The sequence below is a fragment of the Loxodonta africana genome, chromosome 20 (genome assembly GCF_030014295.1).
Source record: "Loxodonta africana isolate mLoxAfr1 chromosome 20, mLoxAfr1.hap2, whole genome shotgun sequence".
NCBI lineage: Eukaryota > Metazoa > Chordata > Mammalia > Proboscidea > Elephantidae > Loxodonta > Loxodonta africana.
The window spans coordinates 15124800-15141571 of NC_087361.1; the positions used below are offsets into that span (position 1 = coordinate 15124800).

The window sequence follows — 16772 nt, forward strand, 5'->3', positions numbered from 1 at the left end:
GGGATGATTCTGAGCGTTGATTGATTGATTAAGGAAGTTTCATTACAGAACATTGAGCTCAGAAGCCATACCTGTATTTGCATTGAAAGCTTCCAGCCCTTCGAGGCAGCATCTGTTTTCTGTGTACCCTAAGCTGGTGCGTATATGTGCCTGTGCAGTTGGATAGTGGTTGTCCTGATATTGTAGAAAATAAATCATTGTTTCCTAGGAAATACTGTGCTTCGTTACTTTAGATTTCACCAATCCAGAATTCTGTCATGGTCAGCCTGATCTAAAGTTTACCTTTATTTTTGTGTAGAAAAAATAATAAATAAAACATCATGTGAAACTTGAACTGAAACTATCCCTTGAAGTCATCTTTTAACTAAATAAAAAAAAAAAAGGGTTTTTTTTTTTTTTTAATAGGTTAGCTCAAAAAGTTAAGGTCACCCTTGAGTACTGTGCTTTTGTAAAAAATTATTCTTGTGAGACCAGATGGTCGTTACTCTAAAACATGGATGAGTAGGTTGGGGGGGGAGGGCAGTGAAGCTAAGTTACTGGGAATGGAACATCTAGATGGGAAATAATGGGAATGTTGACACAATGTGAAGATTGTAACCATTGTCACCGAGCAACGTATGTGTAGAAATTGTTGAATGGGAACCTGTTTTGCTGTGTACGCTTTCACCAAAAATATATTTAAAAAAATGCCATGTAAATAAAAACACTAAATGTGTATGTTAACATGCTTTCTAACTGAAATTCATAAGCACTTGTTCATTCCTTGCGTATTGACCCCTTAGACTCTGATAACAGTGTGCTTAAGGCCTGCGAACAGCTGAACCTGGAAAATAGTCCTGTTTGACAGGTTCTTATTGCTATATGATAGATTATTTTTGGAATTAAAGAACACCAATAGTATAAAATTTTTCTGATTGCTACATTCTTTAACCACATTTTTTGCAAATATTTTGCATTGCTTCTGTTTATACCGAGTACATCAACTTGTCAATGAAACAAGGCAAAATAAAGAACTCATTTCTAATGAAGTCCAAATTTCTGTATCTGGTTAGTTTTTTTCTAGAGAATATTCTTGGTTTTGAAATTAGGGCATGAATTCCTGAGATCGTTTACCACCGAAATTGTACAATAATTTTATAGACTCCTTTTTGTTTTGTTTTACACTTAGTTCTTTTTGAAGCCCTGGTGGCACAGTGCTTAAGAGCTCAGCTGCTAACCAAAAGGTCAGCAGTTCAAATCCACCAGCTGCTCCTTGTATACCCTGTGGGCCAGTTCTACTCCATCTTGTAGCATCACTATGAGTCGGAATCAATTTGATGGCAACGGGTTTCGTTTTTTTTGTTGTTCTTGTTGCTGGGTGCCATCGTGTTGATTCCAACTCATATGACCTCATGTGAAGGAGTAAAACTGTCCCATTAGGTTTTCTTGGCTGTCATCTTTACAGAAGCAGACCCCAGATCTTTCTCCTGCAGAGCCACTCGGTGGGTTCAAACCGCTAACCTTTCGTTTAGCAGCCGAGTGCTTGACTGTCTAGGTTTGGATTTTTTTAAGTTTTTGTATTGTGTTCCTGATTTTTCTTATTGTTGTATCTAGCAAACACTTTTCAAGTCTTAAGCCATTTAGTAGAATTTTATTAATTCTCAGTTCACATTAATATCTCTAGATGTATCTTTGTTTACACACAAAAATGAATATATATGTGTGTGTATGTGATATAATATACCTACAGAAAAATATCTGTATTTGGTGTCAGTTTGTAGAACAAAGGTTCTAATGAGTGTTACCGGTTTTGCAGAGAAGGTGTGTATTAAAAAAAAATTAACTTGTTAAGATGGCTGACACAAGAGACATTTAAACTTTTATGGGATAGCATTTCTTCCAAGGTGGCAGATAAACAACCTTGAAGAGCACCTTAATGATTTTCGTGTTTAATTTTTTAGTTACTTAGGAAATCCTGGTGGTATAGTGGTTAAGTGCTACAGCTGTTAACCGAAAGGTTGGCAGTTCAAATCCACCAGGCACTCCTTAGAAACTATGGAGCAGTTCTACTCCGTCCTATAGGGTCGTTGACTCAGAATTGACTCAGTGGCAGCGGGTTTGGTTTCAGTTTTCAGGAATACTGTGAAGGGACTAGGTTTGTGTTCGTGTTATCTTGTGCTATTCAGTGGCTGTATTTATTCACAGTTGCTTATTAATGTGAATGTATTTATTAGTGTCCTGGATACTGAGTAGGTCACAAAGTATGCAATCTGTTGTTATGTCTTATATCCATTATTTTAATATATAGGAATTTAGGCTTAGAGAGGGTTTGATTTGACCTAGTTAACCACATGTACCTGATAGCCCATCACACTTCATAGCTTATTATTGGGGCTACAGAGCCATACCTATACCATCCGTAAGAAAGCATTGGTTTATTTTCACTCAGAAGAAATTTCCTGAGCTCCTTCTGTGTACTCAGCTTCCATGGATGACATTGTAATCTTAGTAACAGAAGTGTAAGACATAATCCACTCTTAGTATGGAAAAGGAGATCATGTAAAAATACCTAGAATAGTATCTGCCAGTCAGTATATGTTCAATAAATGTTAGTTGACTCTGAATCACAGCAGATTACATTATATATGTAAATTTCCCTTAACAAAATGGCTGACTGTATAAATCAATGCTGGGTTCCTATCCTGGAAACAAGGTCACAAAGAAATATTGTCAGGAGAATTTGGCAGCAAGACGAGCCTTATCCCACATCCTCTAGCACTTGAACAGAGTAGCTCTCCACACACCCAGTCATAAAATTACAAACAAGGTGTGAATTATGGAAACAAGACTTCATTCCCCTTTAGGCTCGGGGAAATTGGTTATTTAAAGAAATTTAGAACAAATAGGGGAGTTTATTGTAGGTATCCATTGTCTTGCTTCTTCCTGTTTTTTTCTTTCTGGTAAATAAATACAGTAACCTTTAGAAGTAGTGCTTTGTACTTTCCTGAGTTAGAATAAGTGCAGGCACTCAGGCTCTGCTTCCTGCAGAAGTAAATGGGCGGCTTCAGCTGGGTGAAAATTACACCCTGCTGCTGTGGTGTCCCACTGTCATGAGTGATGCGTGCTGTCACTGTGTGAGAGTCTTCAGTTCAGTAGGTGGTGTCCCACTGTCATGAGTGATGCGTGCTGTCACTGTGTGAGAGTCTTCAGTTCAGTCAGTGGTGTCCCACTGTTGTGAGTGATGCGTGCTGTCACTGTGTGAGAGTCTTCAGTTCAGTCAGTGGTGTCCCACTGTCATGAGTGATGCGTGCTGTCACTGTGTGAGAGTCTTCAGTTCAGTCAGTGGTGTCCCACTGTCGTGAGTGATGCGTGCTATCACTGTGTGAGAGTCTTCAGTTCAGTCAGTGGTGTCCCACTGTCGTGAGTGATGCGTGCTGTCACTGTGTGAGAGTCTTCAGTCAGTGGTGTCCCACTGTCATGAGTGATGCGTGCTGTCACTGTGTGAGAGTCTTCAGTTCAGTCAGTGGTGTCCCACTGTCGTGAGTGATGCGTGCTATCACTGTGTGAGAGTCTTCAGTTCAGTCAGTGGTGTCCCACTGTCGTGAGTGATGCGTGCTATCACTGTGTGAGAGTCTTCAGTTCAGTCAGTGGTGTCCCACTGTCGTGAGTGATGCGTGCTGTCACTGTGTGAGAGTCTTCAGTTCAGTCAGTGGTGTCCCACTGTCGTGAGTGATGCGTGCTGTCACCGTGTGAGAGTCTTCAGTTCAGTCATTGGTGTCCCACTGTCGTGAGTGATGCGTGCTATCACTGTGTGAGAGTCTTCAGTTCAGTCAGTGGTGTCCCACTGTCGTGAGTGATGCGTGCTGTCACTGTGTGAGAGTCTTCAGTTCAGTCAGTGGTGTCCCACTGTCGTGAGTGATGCGTGCTGTCACTGTGTGAGAGTCTTCAGTTCAGTCAGTGGTGTCCCACTGTCGTGAGTGATGCGTGCTATCACTGTGTGAGAGTCTTCAGTTCAGTCAGTGGTGTCCCACTGTCGTGAGTGATGCGTGCTGTCACTGTGTGAGAGTCTTCAGTCAGTGGTGTCCCACTGTCGTGAGTGATGCATGCTGTCACTGTGTGAGAGTCTTCAGTCAGTGGTGTCCCACTGTCGTGAGTGATGCGTGCTATCGCTGTATGAGAGTCTTCAGTTCAGTCAGTGGTGTCCCATTGTCGTGAGTGATGCGTGCTATCGCTGTGTGAGAGTCTTCAGTTCAGTCAGTGGTGTCCCACTGTCGTGAGTGATGCGTGCTATCGCTGTGTGAGAGTCTTCAGTTCAGTCAGTGGTGTCCCACTGTCGTGAGTGATGCGTGCTATCGCTGTATGAGAGTCTTCAGTTCAGTCAGTGGTGTCCCACTGTCGTGAGTGATGCGTGCTATCGCTGTGTGAGAGTCTTCAGTTCAGTCAGTGGTGTCCCACTGTCGTGAGTGATGCGTGCTATCGCTGTATGAGAGTCTTCAGTTCAGTCAGTGGTGTCCCACTGTCGTGAGTGATGCGTGCTATCGCTGTGTGAGAGTCTTCAATTCAGTCAGTGGTGTCCCACTGTCGTGAGTGATGCGTGCTGTCACTGTGTGAGAGTCTTCAGTTCAGTCAGTGGTGTCCCACTGTCGTGAGTGATGCGTGCTATCGCTGTATGAGAGTCTTCAGTTCAGTCAGTGGTGTCCCACTGTCGTGAGTGATGCGTGCTGTCACTGTGTGAGAGTCTTCAGTTCAGTCAGTGGTGTCCCACTGTTGTGAGTGATGCGTGCTGTCACTGTGTGAGAGTCTTCAGTTCAGTCAGTGGTGTCCCACTGTCGTGAGTGATGCGTGCTGTCACTGTGTGAGAGTCTTCAGTTCAGTCAGTGGTGTCCCACTGTCGTGAGTGATGCGTGCTGTCACTGTGTGAGAGTCTTCAGTTCAGTCAGTGGTGTCCCACTGTCGTGAGTGATGCGTGCTATCACTGTGTGAGAGTCTTCAGTTCAGTCAGTGGTGTCCCACTGTCGTGAGTGATGCGTGCTGTCGCTGTGTGAGAGTCTTCAGTTCAGTCAGTGGTGTCCCACTGTCGTGAGTGATGCGTGCTGTCACTGTGTGAGAGTCTTCAGTTCAGTCAGTGGTGTCCCACTGTCGTGAGTGATGCGTGCTGTCACTGTGTGAGAGTCTTCAGTTCAGTCAGTGGTGTCCCACTGTCGTGAGTGATGCGTGCTGTCACTGTGTGAGAGTCTTCAGTTCAGTCAGTGGTGTCCCACTGTCGTGAGTGATGCGTGCTATCGCTGTGTGAGAGTCTTCAGTTCAGTCAGTGGTGTCCCACTGTCGTGAGTGATGCGTGCTATCGCTGTGTGAGAGTCTTCAGTTCAGTCAGTGGTGTCCCACTGTCGTGAGTGATGCGTGCTATCGCTGTGTGAGTGTCTTCAGTTCAGTCATAAACACAAAGTTGAGGGTATTGAGGAACATGTAAAATAATATATTTCACACTCCTTTGATCTCAGAAATAACCAGTGCTGTCAATCGAAAATATATCTTAGCATCCAATTTGCTGATATTTTTTGATCGATTTGTTAACTTATGAAGTATTATATTATGTATGATATTGTGTATGGGTCTACCTAACATTTCATGTTTAAATAAATACTCCGAGAAATAGTTATAAAGTTCTTCAACCTTTGGAATTATTATATGCTGGAAACGTTTGAAATTATACTTAAATTAAAAAACAGAAAAAATATATATAGGATATCGATTATGGTGCCTAGTAATACTGCTGACTAAGCTCTCTCAGAAAATCCAGCATTAGTATCGTGAAATCTTTCACCGTGTTGTCAGTGATTGGCTTACCTTTCTTTTTGTATTCTCTTGATACTTTTCCTCACTGTCGGGTTCTGTATATTCCTACCTTCGGGGCCCTTCATGAGGCTTACCTCCTCTAGAAAGCCTTCTAGGGTTAAAACCAAACCAGCGGGTTCCAGAAGGTAGATATTGGAGAAACACAGAGGTTCTCTTTGTAAGGACTGTGATTGCACTCATTCTGAGTTGGACTTGACTGTTAAGATGAGTGTAGAGTCTACACTGTAGATGCTGACTCCACCTTGGGCTGCACAAGGAAGAGGGGATGCTTGGTCAGGCTGCCCTCTGCTGCTCTGTAAGTCTTACTTACAGCACCAAATGGCGTATGTTATTGGTGGCTGTTGTTAGCTGCTTCCATGGATGAACGACCTTGTCATATTTGTTAAGAGAAACATAAGATGTAATCACCACTCTTGGTATGTACGAGGAGATCACGTAAAAATACCTAGTATAGTATCTGCCACTTAGTACATGTTCAGTAAATGTTAGTCACCCCTGATTTGTGGCGACCCCACGTACACCAGAACAAGACATCCCCACGATCAGCTGTGGATCAGATCGTTGTGGTCCACTGGGTTTTCCTTGGCTGATTTTTGAAAGTAGGTCACCAGGCCTTTCTTCCTAGATTATCCCAGCCTGGAAGCTCTGCCGAAACCTGTTCAGCATCACAGGAACACGCAGTCCACCGCGGACAGACGGGTGGTGGCTGTGTATGAGCTGCACTGGCCGGGAGTCAAACCCAGACCTCATGTATGGGGTGTGACAGTTCCACCACTGAACCACCAGTGCCTCAGAGGAAGTACATCATGTGTTTAATATTTTGTGTAGTAACATCTGGAAACCCTGGTGATGTAGTGGTTAAGTGCTACGGCTGCTAACCAACAGGTCGGCAGTTCAGATCCACCAGGTGCTCCTTGGAAACTATGGGGCAATTCTACTCTGTCCTCTAGGGTTGCTATGAGTCAGAATCGACTCAGTGGCAGTGGGTTTGGTTTGGGTTTTTTGGTAGTAACATCTGTGTTGGAAACCCTGGTGGCGTAGTGGTTAAGTGCTACAGCTGCTAACTAAGAAGGCTGGCAGTTCGAATACACCAGGCACTCCTTGGAAACTCTATGGGGGCAGTTCTACTCTGTCCTATAGTGTCGCTATGAGTCGGAATCGACTTCACGGCAACGAGTTTTTGGTTTGGAACATCTGTGTTACAAATATTCTTTGATACGTATTAAATGTTTGATTAATAAATTTTTAAATCCTGTGCGTAGCTTCTCAGTTAAGTATGTAGTGAATTAAATATTACCCTGCTCTTTGAGTGTATCTTCAATTTTCGGGTATTGTATTGTTAGTTGCCGTCAATTTGTCTCCCACTCATGGCGACCCCATGTGTGCAGCATGGAACTGCTTCGAAGGATTTTCAAAGCTGTGACCTTTCTGAAGCAGATTGCCAGGCCTGTGTTTTGAGGTGCCTCTGGGTGGGTTCAAACTGCCAGCCTTTCGGTTAGTAGTCAAGCGATTAACTGTTGGTGCCATACACCTCGTACCCTGCTCCCGTACGTATTTTAGAGTTTTAGTCAGTTGTCACCATCTCAGTAAGGCCTATGCTAGCCACTGCATCTAAAATTGCAACCCCCCCAACTTTTCCTAACTTCCTTCCTTGCTTCATTTTCCTGTACCTGTCACCTTTTAACATACTCTATATATATTTTTTTACTAATATGCATATTTTCTTTTTTCTTCCAACTGGAAGTACACTCCCAGTACACGGGGATTTGTATCTGATTTGTCCTTTTATCTCTAGCACCTAGAGAACACCTGGTCATAATACATGCTTATTAAATATTTGTCCAATGAATGAGTGAACAAATGAATAAACAAAGGAACTGGGTACAGTGATACCCAGTGGGTAGCTCTTTGTGGTTTTGATTTGCATTATCCTGATGGCTAATGATGTTGAGCATTTTTTCATCTTCTTTATTTTTTTTTTTTTAAAAAAATGTTCAGATCCTTTGCCCATTTCTGATTGAATTGTTTGTCTTTTTATTGTTAATTATTATGTATTCTGGATTCTGGACTCTTTATTTTTATTATGCTTTAAGTGAAACTTTACAAATCAAGTCAGTCCCTCAGACAAAAATTTATATATACGTTGCTATATATTCCTAGCTGTTCTCCCCCTAATGAGACAGCACACTCCTTCTTTCCACCCTCTATTTCTGTGTCCACTCAGCCAGCTTCTGACCCCCTCTGCCTTTTCAGCTCCCCTCCAGACAGGAGCTGCCCACCTAGGCTCATGTGTCTACTTGATCGAAGAAGCTCACTCCTCACCAGTATCATTTTCTATCCGATAGTCCAGTCCAATCCCTGTCTGAAGAGTTGGTTTTGGGAATGGTTCCTGTCTTGGGCTAACAGAAGGTCTGGGGACCATGACCTCTGGGGTCCTTCTAGTCTCAGCCAGACCATTAAGTCTGGTCTTTTTATAAGAATTTGAGTTTGCATCCCACTGTTACCCTTTTCTCTCAGGGGTTCTCTGTCGTGTTCCTTGTCAGGGCAGTCATCGGTTGTAGCCAGGCACCATCTAGTTCTTCTGGTCTCAGGCTGATGTAGTCTCTGGTTTATGTGGCCTTTTCTGTCTCTTGGGCTTATAATTATCTTGTGTCATTGGTGTTCTTCGTTCTCCTTTGCTCCCAGTGGGTTGAGACCAATTGATGAATTTTAGATGGCTGCTTGCTAGCGTTTAAGACCCCAGATGTCCCTCTCTAAAGTGTGATGCAGATGTTTTCTTAATAGATTTTATTATGCCATTTGATCTAGATGTCCCCTGAAACCATGGTCCCCAAACCCCTGCCTCTGCTACACTGGCCTTCGAAGCATTCAGTTTATTCAGGAAACTTCTTTGCTTTTGGCTTAGTCCAGTTGTGCTGACCCCTCCTGTGTTGTGTGTTGTCTTTCCCATCACCTAAAATAGTTCTTGCCTACTATCTAATTGGTGAATACCCCACTCCCTCCCTCCCTCCTCACTCTCATAACCGTCAAAGAATATTTTCTTCTCTGTTTAAACTATTTTTTGAGTTCTTATAATAGTGGTTTCATACGATATTTGTCCTTTTGCAACGGACTAATTTCACTTAGCATAATGTCTTCCAGGTTCCTCCATGTTAAGAAATGTTTCACGGGTTGGATTCGGACTCTTATCAAGAGCCTTGGTAATGTAGTGATTACGAGCTTGGCTGCTAACCAAAAAGCCAGCAGTTCAAATCCACTAGCTGCACCTTAGAAACCCTGTGGAGCAGTTTTGCCCTGTCCTATAGGGTCGCTATGAGTCGAAACCAACTTGACAGCACCTAACAACAACAGACTCTTATCAGATAAATTAATCGTAAATATTTTCTCCTATTCTGTGGGTTATCTTTTACTCTCTTGATACTGTCCTTTGAAGCACAATTTTTTAATTTTGATAAATTTCAATTTATTTTTTCTTTGGTTACTTGTACTTTTAGTGTCCTCTCTAAGAAACATTTCTCTAATCCAAGGTCACAGAGATTTACTCTTATGTTTTCTTCTAAAGGTTTTCTGTTTTAGCTCTTATATTTAGATCCATTTTGAGTTCATTTTTGTATATAGTAAGTGAGGTAGGGGTGCAACTTCATTCTTTTGCGTGTGACTATCCAGTTATCCTGGTGACATTTGTTGAAAAGACTATTCTTTCCTCCATTAAATTTTGAAAATCACTTAACTATAAATGTGAAGGTTTATTTGTAGACTCTCAATTCTATTCCATTGATTGTGGTAGCGTCGTATACATTGCTGTATAAGTCTGAAGCAGGTGGTTACTTCTGACCACTGTTCATCCTGCCCGAGCTCATGGTCTTATCTGAGAGCCTCGCAATAATAGCTGGGAGGCTGTTTTCTTGGGAGTAGCCTTCAAGAAAGACACATATTAAAGCTTAATTCCCTGTTCAATTTATCTTTTATTTTCTTTGCTTCCATACAATTATAAAGGTCAAAGTCTGTAATCATTGCTTTCTTTCTCTGGTTTCAGTCTTCTTGGCTGTCTTTGTGACTGTCCATTTTCACTTTCTGTTTTCCTCATAGGGAGCTCTTCTGAGCCCTCATGGAATTTGAGAACAAGATCAATGAGTTACACCTTTGCTTGGCGTAATTTGGATTTTCAGCATAGTGTGGACTTGTAACCAAAGCCTTGTTCTGATCAAGTCTGTCTATAACTGAGCAGCCTTCTGGCATGTGACCCAAAGATAATGTGGCCAGCTGTCACTAGTGGTCTCCTGTGGCTTGAATGCCGTGGTAGACCACAGAAGTACCTTTCTTTATATCCCAGGCTACTAATCTCAGAAGTTCAACTTCTAGTCTTAGAAGTTGAAAATTCTTTTGGTGCAGCAAGAAAGTGGAAAATCAGTTTTTTATTGATCCTGTGTAAAGATGGTCAGGGATAAGTAGAGTGTAGGTAATTCAGTTTTTTGTTTCCTTTTCCCAGTCAGTAAACCAGGTAGGAGTGAGCTCCGATCTAGGCAAATATTCTCTTAAACTCCAAAAACAGAGATTTAACTTAATCTTTATTCAACTACATATTGAATACCTGTGATATGTTGTTGTTTGTTAGGTGCTTTTGAGTGAATTCCAACTCATAGCAACCCTGTGTACGACTGAACGAAATGCTACCTGGTCCTGAGCCATCTTCACAGTCATGGCTGTGTCTGATCCCATTGTTGTAGCCACTGTGTCAGTCCATCTTGTTGAGGGTCTTCTTCTTTTTCACTGACTCTCTACCAAGCATGATGCCCTTCTCCAGGGACTGGTCCTTCCTGACAACATGTCTAAAGTACATGAGATGAAGTCTTGACATCCTCACTTCTAAGGAGCATTCTGGCTGCACTTCTTCCAAGTACAGATTTTTCTGTTTTTCTGGCAGTCCTTATGCTTCACCAACACCATAACTCAAATGCATCACTTTTTCTTTGGTCTTCCTTATTCATTGTGCACCTTTCTCGTCAGTTCTTAGGGCTTACTTATTCGTTGTCCAGCACGCATGGAAAAGCTGAACCTATGGTATGGAGAATACTAATCCATACAATCACTCGCAAAATACCACTTTCTGGTCGGTATACCACAGTTATTTTAAGTTCTAATTTTGTTCAGGGCATGTGCCATTTGAATAATAAATATGTAATTTCTTCAGAATTGTAAAGTGGCATGATTGATCATCCTGAGCTTGCTGTGGTGGTCACTGATTTAACATACTCATTGTGCCAGGAACATGCTGCGTTCTAGCTCCTTCACTCTGTTTCCCTCAACCCAGTTTTTTAACCAAGCATCTGTATGTGAAATCAGTTACCTTTTTCATCGCCTTGACTTCACCAAGCGGGCTAACCATTAGGAAATTTTATTCAGTAAATGTCCATTTGAGGGCCTACTGTGTGCACATGCTGTGATAGCAGCTGGCAATACAGAGGTGAGGACAAGCAGCCTAATGGTTGTCCATGGACTGGACATTATGAAATGATGCTACTAATAAGTCCATACTTGCAACAACGGAGCAGTCGTGCATAACACATGGTACTGTGAGAACATATACAGGTAGTTAGTCTCCGACTTACGACGGGGTTCCATTCAGAGGCCTCAATTGTAAGTTTGTTCTTAAATAAGTCAAATAGTTCTTTTTTTTTTTTAGTTGTCATTATTATTGCATTTTATTATCAGTGTCTTTATAAATCTGATCTTTGAATATCTGTGAGTGTCCATCTGAGAACGGTAACATCAGCAAATTACATGCTACAACATTGTATATAGTACATATTACTATGATAAGATGTAAAAAAAAAAAAAAGCCCAATTGTTCTTAAGTGTGGTCAGTTGTAACTTGAATACGTCGTAAGTCAGGAACTATGTGTAATAGTCATTCATTCATTAAAAACGAAAACAAAGTTTATTGGCTGCTATGTTCTAAGGTGGTTTGACCTGGGAAGCTCAGGAACAGCTCCTGGAGGAAGCAACAGGTTGGCTGAGATCCTAGAGAGGAGTCAGCGAGGCTGAGAGGTAGTGCAGAAGGCTTCCAGGCCAAGAGAGCAGCATGTGCCAGAGGAACAGAAGGAAGGCCAGTGTGGCGGGAAGCCCAGAGCTGTTCAGGATGAGGTGAGAGAGTAAGGCAGGACCAGGCTCTTCAAGACCTTGTAGGCTATGTTGAGGAATTCGATTTCCAACCTAAGAGCAGAGGGAAGCCATTAAAATGTTTTAACCAAAAGCCATCTTGTGCACAGCCTGTGAGGCAGGTTATCTCTTACTAAGATTTGTTGATTTCTACATAGAAGATATTAAATTTTAACAGTTCTGTCTTACCTAGAGCAGTGCTTCTCCAACTTAGTGTACGTTAGAATCACTTGGAGGGCTTGTTAATTAAAGCAGATGTTTGGGCCCCACCCTTAGACATTCTGATCTGAAAAGCCTGGGTGGGGTGTAAGGATTTGACTTTCTTTTTTTAAATATTTTATTGTGTTTTTGAACAAAATTTACATAGCAAATTAGATTCTCATTGAACAATTTCTGTGCATATTATTCACTGACATTGGTTACCCTTTTCATGAAGTGCCAGCATTCTCATTATTGCCATTCTGGTTCTGTTTCCATTGATCAGCTTTCTTGTACCCCTTACCTGTCATCTTTGGTCTAGGGTAAGTGTTGACTTTTGCATCTCATTTAGATGATTGTTCAGAGGACCGCAGTACTTTTTGGGTTATATTATTTATTTTATGAGCCACTCTGTCTTTTGTCTGGTAGGTGACCGCTGGGAGTGGTTTGAGTTCCAGGTTTAAAGAGTATCCCAGGATGATAGTCTCGGGGCTTCCTCTAGTTTCTGCTGGTCCAGTAAGTCTGGCCTTTTTAGGAATTTGAGTTTTGTCCTACCTCTTTCTCATTCTGTCAATGACCATCTGTTGTGTCTCAGGTCTGAACAGTCGGTAGTTGTAGCCGGGCATCATCTAGTTCTTACGGTCTAAAGGTAGATGAGGCTATTAGTCCTGTAGACTAGTTTCTCCTTTGAGTCTTTGGTTTTCTTCTTTCTCTTTTGCTCCAGACGCCTGGAGACCAAGAGTTGTATCTTAGGTGGCTGTTTGCAAGCTTTTAAGACCCCAGACGCTACTTAGCAAACAAGGATGTAGAACATTATCTTTATGGGCTCTGTTATGCCAGTTGACTGAGTTACCCCCACGAGACTATGGTCCTAAGGCCTCAAACCCAGTAACCCAGCCCCACGAGGTATTTGGTTCTATCTAGAAAGTATCCGTAACTGTTCGCCCGTGAGCTTTATTTTATATATGAGTATACATGCAGCACCCACAGAAATGTTTATGCATTTGCCACAGAAACACCTATACATGTGCTTGTCTGTACATAGATAAGTATACATAGCTACCTGTGTAACCACGCGCATATTTTTTGGTTGTTATTGCTGCTGCCGAATTTGAATTTCTAATATGTTTTCAGGAGATACTGAAGGTGTTGGTCCTGGCTGTGGACCAGATTTTGAGTAGGTTATTCAGAGTCACGGAATTAACTCAGCTCTCTTGTGTCATTTTTCTTCCATGTGTGTAACCAATGAAAGATCATTTTTATTCACATAATAACTAAGAAATATTTTCTTTGCATTTTGGAAGCTATATTTCAAGAGTGCGTTTTAAGGTTATAAATTTTGCTCGTTTGCGTGTCTTCTGTGTATATGATACCCGGCTCTGAAGTGGCGTGGTGGTAAACAGTATTGGGAAGACAGAGCTCCAGAAATCAACGTACTTGAAACGAGGAAGCAATTATGATTAATAAAAATTTGTCAAAAGGTGTGATTACCGCCTTAATCTGCTACTGAGATTTTTAAATGTAGAACAGTAGGATTTGGTATTCACAAATACTGTTTTAGTGAGAGTAAATCTGTGCATATTGAATCAGGTTTTTATGTTTGTTTTTCTAGATCTAATTACATGTTTGGACACTGCATCCAATTTTTTGGAACCTGAGTTCAGGTATGACCATATTTGTGGCTTTTTTTTTTTTTTTTTTTGCTTAAATGTAACTCTGTAGCATGGAATCGTGTTACCCAAAAAGATTGTCCAAGTCCCAGCCTCCAGTGCCTGTGAACAAACATGACCTTATTTGGAAATAGACTCTTTGCAGATGTAATTAAGGACGTTGAGGTGAGATTTTCCTGGATTGACTGCCCCTATCTCCAGTGACTGTTTTCTCTATGAGACAAAGGAGAGAGAGACAGACACAGGGGAAAAGGCCATGCGAAGGTAGAGTCAGCGATTGGTTATATTGCCACAAGCCAAGGGTTGCCAGGAGCCCCAGAAACTGAAAGAAGCAAGGGAGGAGTCTCCCCTAGAGCCTCCTGAGGGAGCGTGGCCCTGCCGACAACTTGATTTCAGACTTCTAACATCCAGAACTGTGAGAGAATAGATTTGTTATCTTACGCCGCCATGTTTGCGGCAGCATCCTGAGGAAGCGAACGCACTTTTCATCTACTTCCTCGTTGTATTCTGTGTTCACTGAAGATCGGTGTATATCGTGTGGCGCATCGTTGTTCCAAGGCTTCCATAAATTACAGCCCATTGAAAGCCATTTAGTCTCCATGTTTAAAGTTTGCTTTAATTGTAGCATTTGGATCATCTCCACAATGGAAGTATCATTTTAATGAGCTTTAAAAGTAAAACTAGTTGTTCTTCAAAATCTGGCAAAACTGCTAGTAAAGGTAGGAGAGCTATTTATTTTTTCTTAAAAAAAGGAAAGGGGACCAATTTAGGCTATTACAGAATTCTTCATTGTTCTTTCCCAAGTAGCATTTATACCATTATTTCCTGGCCTCATGTCGTTGTCTCTTGTCTAGACCAGGATTAATTTCTAATTGAGCCTCCATTTCTAACCTTTGCTGGCTTTATTCTACCTTTCACATTGCTGTCAAGTTTTTTTTTAAATAGGTATCTGATCATTTCCCTACGTATTATAGCAAAAAGAAGTCTAAATACTTTAGCCTGCTCTCCAGGATCCTTCACAGGTAGCCCTTGGCCCATTTTTCCAGTCTCATCCCTTGCCGTTTTCCCTTACTTGCTCCATGCTGAAGCAGCTCTGGATTATTTCCACTGCTCTGAGCTTTCAGAACCTTTGGCATCTCCTTTACTCCTCTCTCCTTAACAAAATTATTCTCATCTTTCAAGACTCCCCCCTACTTTCTTCCACTCCACAAAGAACCTTAATTTTATCTTTAAGGATGGTCTCTCTATCCGGGAAGGGCACCTTCTTCAGACAGGTGTTGGGTTGAAGGAGAACTCACAGTGGCTGTAGGTCAGCAGAGGTAACCCTGGCATTGGGTCATGGCAGACAGCCCTGCAAGAGGAAGGACTATCCTGGTCACTGTCTTGTACCCTCCACTCCCCATCTCCAGTGTTAATCACCTCTCGCTGGACTGCTCTACTCTCTGATTAATGGTGTCTCAGAATCTACTCATGTTTCCTTACACTCTCTTCCCTCCCCAGGAGCCAGAATAATCTTTTTAAAAATATAAATCAAATTACGTGTGTAAGCTGTCAGAATCAATTAGTGACCTCCTGTTTCACTTAGAAATATAATCCAGACTCCTTGAAATAGCCCACAAGTCCTCTACGTGATCCAGCCCTCACCCATCTCTCCATCTTCCTCTCAAACTAACCTTATTCTTTGCTCACTGCACTCTGCCTGCACTGGTCGGTTGTCTTCAGTTCCAGACTCACACCAGACCACCCTGCCTCACGGGCGTGCGCTTCTTCCTGATGGGCGTGTGTTTCCCTCCACTTGGTCCAGTGACAGCAGTTAGGTCTCCATGGAGACATCCCTTCCTCACAGCCCTATTTCCTGACTGAGGCAGTGTGGAGCCATGTGTAAGAGCACAGACTGGTGCCCATCTGCCTCTTGCCATCAGTGTGAGCTGGGCATCAGTTTCCTCATCTGTAAAGTGAGGTAAAAATAGTACGTACCACATAGAGTTCTTGTGAGTGGTACCTGAAGCACTTAGAACACTGCCTAGTGCATAGTATGTTTACTGAAGGTTTATGTTACTTTTATTGAGTTAGATTCCTCCCAGTTATTTCATAGAGTGCCTGTTCTTCACGACAGTATCTAAACTGGTAATGATTTGTGTGGGTATCCGTTTAACGTCTGGAATGTAAGCTCAATGAGGACAAGGGCCATATTTGTTTAATGGACCTTCGTGAACCCAATACTTGTCACAGCACTAAACACGCACCACATAGACATCCAGCTAAATACGTTGAGTGGATGAATGAGTGGGTAGGTGGGTGAGTGAGTAAATGAATGAACGAATGAATGCCAAACATTTTTAAATACAACTTAAATGTGATCAGTAAAGGGTTGTTGTTGGTCATCATCAAGGTGGTTCTTATTCATGGAGACTCCATGTGGTCATACAGCTATTAAAAATGATGAAATAGAACTTGCAGTAGAAATGCATCTACCATTTATTGTGAAAGAAAAAAGATGGAAAAAGGTCTGAAAGGGCTTTTTAGAAGCAGTAGTTCTTAGGGTGGTGAGATTATGGGTGATGTATACTTTTTCATGTATCCTGAATGTATCTGAATTTTTATAAATTACAAGCCAATAAATGAGATTTGAAGGAAAAAACTCCTAAGATTACTTTTGTAATGGAGAGCAGCAGAAAGCACTAAATAAAAAGTCTAAATTTTATCTTACACATTTTTAGTAAAAGTCACGACATGAGTTATATAAAAAAAAAAAAAAGAGTTATATAGGAGGTTATAAATAGAAGTAAAGAAAATTTAAGACAGGCCCACAAATGCCATTTACTTTGAACTGAAAAAAGGATGTCTGATGTTTTTTGGTCTTTTTTCCCTGGAAAGCAGTGTTATATCCCCTTTTACTTGTTTTCATCT

General features: G+C 41.7%; 1 protein-coding gene across 2 annotated transcripts in view; it reads left to right on the plus strand.

Moving 5' to 3' along the window:
* DCBLD2 (discoidin, CUB and LCCL domain containing 2) overlaps positions 1 to 16772 on the plus strand; it is a 110117-nt gene that overhangs the window by 67362 nt on the left and 25983 nt on the right. For both annotated transcript variants that reach the window (XM_023559024.2, XM_064273055.1), the window contains one exon: positions 13805 to 13856. In XM_023559024.2, the coding sequence (XP_023414792.2) occupies positions 13805 to 13856 (52 nt within the window). The remainder of the gene's footprint in view (positions 1 to 13804; positions 13857 to 16772) is intronic.